At 47.3% G+C, this 5,000-nt stretch overlaps 1 protein-coding gene across 1 annotated transcript in view; it reads right to left on the bottom strand.

Annotated features, from left to right (window-relative positions):
- Positions 1-4,715, bottom strand: part of mdkb (midkine b) — an 8,648-nt gene extending 3,933 nt beyond the window's left edge. Inside the window, exon 1 of the mRNA XM_034535208.1 lies at positions 4,613-4,715. Within this exon, the coding sequence (XP_034391099.1) occupies positions 4,613-4,700 (88 nt within the window). The 5' untranslated portion in view covers positions 4,701-4,715. The remainder of the gene's footprint in view (positions 1-4,612) is intronic.
- Positions 4,716-5,000: the final 285 nt, after the last annotated feature.

The following is a 5,000-nucleotide window of genomic DNA, read 5'->3' on the forward strand; positions in this document are numbered from 1 at the left end:
AACCCTGAGGGACCCCAGTAGTCAGAGGACAAGGCTCAGACACAGATCCTCTCCAGGTTACCCGGTAAGAGCGGTCGGTGAGGTAGGATGAGAAGAGTGAGAGCAGAGCCTGAGATACCAGGTCCTGGAGGGAGGACATGAGGATCTGGTGGTTCACTGTGTCAAAGGCAGCAGAAAGGTCTAGAAGGATGAGGACAGAGGAGAGAGAGGATGCTCTAGCAGTGTGAAGCTGCTCAGAGACAGCAAGGAGGGCAGTCTCTGTTGAGTGGCCTGTCTTGAATCCAGACTGGTGGGGGTCTAGAAGGTTGTTACTGTGGAGAAAGGAGGAGACTTGGTTAAAGATAGCTCCCTCTAGAGTTTTGGAAAGGAAGGGAAGGAGAGAGACAGGTCTGTAGTTGTTGACTTCAGATGGGTCGAGAGTGGGTTTCTTCAGGAGAGGGTTGACTCCGCCTCCTTCAGAGAGTTGGGGAAACAGCCGGTTGAGAGGGAGGTGTTAATAAGATGGGTGAGAAAGGGAAGAAGGTCCGGAGCAATGGACTGGAGAATGTGAGATGGGATGGGGTCAAGGGGGCAGGTGGTTGGGGGTCAGAGGTTACTAAGGAAAGAACTTGATTAGGAGACAGGGGGATAAAAGAGGCAAACAAGGGGGAAGAAGATGAAGTTACTGGAGGTGTAGTTATGGAAGATGGATTAGTAAATGAAGAGCGTATGTCGTCTATCTTTTTTGTAAAGTAGTCAACAAAGTGTCTTGGTAGAAGGGTGGAGGGAGGGGGGGGACCAGGGGGGTCAAGGAGGTTGGAGAAGATAGAGAAGAGCTTTTTGGGGCTAGATAAAGAGGATTCGATTCTGGATTGGTAGAACAGACTTTTGGCTGCAGAGATAGACGCAGAGAAGGAGGAGAGAAGAGATTGATAGGCGAGCAGGTCGCTGGCGTGTTTGGATTTTCGCCATTTCCTTTCTGATGCTCACATAGTGGCTCTCTTGGCGCACACCGGTTCGGACAGCCACGGAGCCGGAGAAGACTTGAGGACCTTTCGAGTCATAAGAGGACTTGAGGACCTTTAGAGTCGTAAGAGGACAGAGAGAATCAAGAGAGGACGACAGCGTAGAGAGAAGAGTGTCAGTGGCAAAGTTAGGCTGCATGAGTGAGAAGGAATCGGTTGAAGGGAGGGCTGACAGAACAGAGGAGGGAGTGAGGAGGGTGAGAGGGTGAGAGGGTGAGAGGGAGAGAGGGTGAGAGGGAGAGAGGGAGAGAGTTCCAAAGAGTGGGAGAGAGTACGAGATGAAGAAGTGGTCAGAGACAGGAAGTGGAGTTACAGTGAGGTTTGCTGTAGAGCAGTTTCTGGTGAACATATAGTCAAGGTGGTGTCCAGCTTTGTGAGTAGGAGGGGAAGGACTGAGAGAGAGAGCAAAGGAAGACAGTAAGAGTAGCAGGTCACATGACTTCTCTGTCTGGATGTTAAAGTCACCCAGAAGGTTGAGCGGGGGTCCATTTTCTGGGAAGTTTGATAGGAGGACATCTAGTTCTTCCAAGAAGTCTCCCAAGGAACCAGGAGGACGGTAGAGAACGACAATGGTTAGTTGAACCGGATGAGTAACCGTCACAGCATGAAACTCAAAAGACAGTGGGGTGAATGGAAGCGGGTAGAGAGCAAAACTCCATTTGGGTGAGATGAGTAGACCTGTGCCACCACCCCGACCAGAGGGTCTGGATGTGTGGCTAAAGGAGAAGGCCGAGGAGAAAGCAGAAGGGGTTGATGTTGTCTGGTGTGATCCAAGTCTCAGTGAGAGCCAGGAAGTCCAGCGATTGCTTGATAGCGAAGCCAGAGATGAAGTCCGCCTTGCGGTTGGCTGACTGGCAGTTCCAGAGGCCCCCTGTGACGAGGTGCTGGGTCTGTGTGGAGCGGGTGGGATAAATAAGAGAGGAAGGATTTTGGTGCATGTGTGAACGAGTCCGCAGTCGATAGTATCTACGAGTAGATGTGCACACAGGTATGAAGAGAAAACACATTATCACAGGGAAATGTTTATACTCAGCCGCCCTCGAAGACTCCAACGAAAGACTCCTGGGTCTTTATCCTCAGAGTCTTGACTCCAACCAAAGACTCCTAGGTCTTTATCCTCCGAGTCTTGACTCCCACGAAAGACTCCTAGGTCTTTATCCTCCGAGTCTTGACTCCAACGAAAGACTCCTAGGTCTTTATCCTCCGAGTCTTGACTCCAATGAAAGACTCCTAGGTCTTTGTCCTCCGAGTCTTGACTCCCACGAAAGACTCCTAGGTCTTTATCCTCCGAGTCTTGACTCCCACGAAAGACTCCTAGGTCTTTATCCTCCGAGTCTTGACTCCAACGAAAGACTCCTAGGTCTTTATCCTCCGAGTCTTGACTCCAATGAAAGACTCCTAGGTCTTTATCCTCCGAGTCTTGACTCCAACGAAAGACTCCTAGGTCTTTATCCTCCGAGTCTTGACTCCAATGAAAGACTCCTAGGTCTTTGTCCTCCGAGTCTTGACTCCCACGAAAGACTCCTAGGTCTTTATCCTCCGAGTCTTGACTCCCACGAAAGACTCCTAGGTCTTTATCCTCCGAGTCTTCATACGAGGACTCTTCCCTGACGCTACAAGCCCCAACCTGGTTATACACCCGAGTTGGCGGTAATTAGTTACAGCTGTGTCGAGCCCGCCCACAGGTCGTTGAAGGAATTGCCCACTCAGTGATCGATACTGGTAAACAGGGGATCCTCGCTAACAGTGAAGTCTCAGTTTGCTAGAATGTGAAATTCTTGCCAAACTGATTAAGGACAAAGATCAGTTTACCTCAAGGTAGAAAGTAGAATATAGTTTAGTCCCTAGTAGATTTGGATTACAGAGCAAATACTTAAATCCTAGCTGGTTTAGTTGACTTTTCAGACACTTGTGTAAAAAAGCAAGAAATCGCAGCTCAAAATGTTCAAATTAAAGAGAAAGTCAACGGCCGTCTCTTGGGTGAAAAGTCTTGTGTTTGTTTGTCACAAAGACCAAAATGAAGGAGAGAACAGCTGCAGAGGCTGAAACCTGAAGTGAGCACGGGTCATCCGTTCATGTCACTCAACAGGAAAGTCTCCTCGTCTCACTCTTTGAATTCAGGCTCTTCGTCTCACTCTTTGACTTCAGGCTCTTCGTCTCACTCTTTGACTTCAGGCTCCTCGTCTCACTCTTTGACTTCAGGCTCTTCGTCTCACTCTTTTACTTCAGGCTCTTCGTCTCACTCTTTGACTTCAGGCTCTTCGTCTCACTCTTTGACTTCAGGCTCTTCGTCTCACTCTTTGACTTCAGGCTCTTCGTCTCACTCTTTGACTTCAGGCTCTTCGTCTCACTCTTTGACTTCAGGCTCTTCGTCTCACTCTTTGAATTCAGGCTCTTCGTCTCACTCTTTGAATTCAGGCTCTTCGTCTCACTCTTTGAATTCAGGCTCTTCGTCTCACTCTTTGACTTCAGGCTCTTTGTCTCACTCTTTGAATTCAGGCTCTTCGTCTCACTCTTTGACTTCAGGCTCTTCGTCTCACTCTTTGACTTCAGGCTCTTCGTCTCACTCTTTGACTTCAGGCTCTTCGTCTCACTCTTTGACTTCAGGCTCTTCGTCTCACTCTTTTACTTCAGACTCTTTGTCTCACTCTTTGACTTCAGGCTCTTCGTCTCACTCTTTTACTTCAGACTCTTTGTCTCACTCTTTGACTTCAGGCTCTTCGTCTCACTCTTTGAATTCAGGCTCTTCGTCTCACTCTTTGACTTCAGGCTCTTCGTCTCACTCTTTGACTTTAGGCTCTTCGTCTCACTCTTTGACTTCAGGTTCCTCGTCTCACTCTTTGACTTCAGGCTCCTCGTCTCACTCTTTTACTTCAGACTCTTTGTCTCACTCTTTGACTTCAGGCTCTTCGTCTCACTCTTTGACTTCAGGCTCTTCGTCTCACTCTTTGACTTCAGGCTCTTCGTCTCACTCTTTGACTTCAGGCTCTTCGTCTCACTCTTTGACTTCAGGCTCTTCGTCTCACTCTTTGACTTTAGGCTCTTCGTCTCACTCTTTGACTTCAGGCTCCTCGTCTCACTCTTTGACTTCAGGCTCCTCGTCTCACTCTTTGACTTCAGGCTCTTCGTCTCACTCTTTGACTTCAGGCTCTTCGTCTCACTCTTTGACTTCAGGCTCTTCGTCTCACTCTTTGACTTCAGGCTCCTCGTCTCACTCTTTGACTTCAGGCTCCTCGTCTCACTCTTTGACTTTAGTCTCCTCCACAGCCGAGCTACACTAACTGTACATTCCTGCCATCACGCAAAGCATTCTGGGAAACGTGAAGTTCAAACAAAAGTAGACCTACAGGTTGAGGAAATGTTCCCTTATGAGTCCCTTAAACAAGTACATTTACTGCTGTACTTTAAAGGTACTTTTACTTTCACAAAGTTTACATATACAGTTTTAAAACTTTATGAAATATAATAGTTGGAGATTTAACTGTTTAAGCTTTTTAGTTCCACCTATACCAATGACAACAACAGGTTTATGACACATTGTTGCATTAGTAATAATAAACCTTGTTCTATAAGAGTAAAGGTTCCCAGTGAACGGGTCCTGGTCTGACCTCTGTGGGCTTTGGCCTTCCTGTTGGCCTCGGCCGGCGGCGCCAGGACCAGAAGCAGCAGCAGCGTCACTGACAACAAGCTTTGCATTCTGCAGAGACACAAACATGAAGGCATGAAGCATTAACATTCATAAATGTACAACACACTGCAGCCATGATGCCAGCAGGAGCATCACGGTGGAGCTAATTACTCACTTTCATAGTTTGTTTTCATCGATAGTAATATTTACGAGAAATATTTTTACTATGATTACTGGCTGATGACAGTTTTGACAAAAATCTACCAATTAATTACAAGAACAGTTCAAAGAGATGTAAAACTACAAAGAGACTTCAAAAAAATGCAAAACAACTACAAAGAGACGACAAAGAGATGCAAAACAGCTAC

This window comes from Cyclopterus lumpus, chromosome 6 (assembly GCF_009769545.1).
Source record: "Cyclopterus lumpus isolate fCycLum1 chromosome 6, fCycLum1.pri, whole genome shotgun sequence".
Lineage (NCBI taxonomy): Eukaryota > Metazoa > Chordata > Actinopteri > Perciformes > Cyclopteridae > Cyclopterus > Cyclopterus lumpus.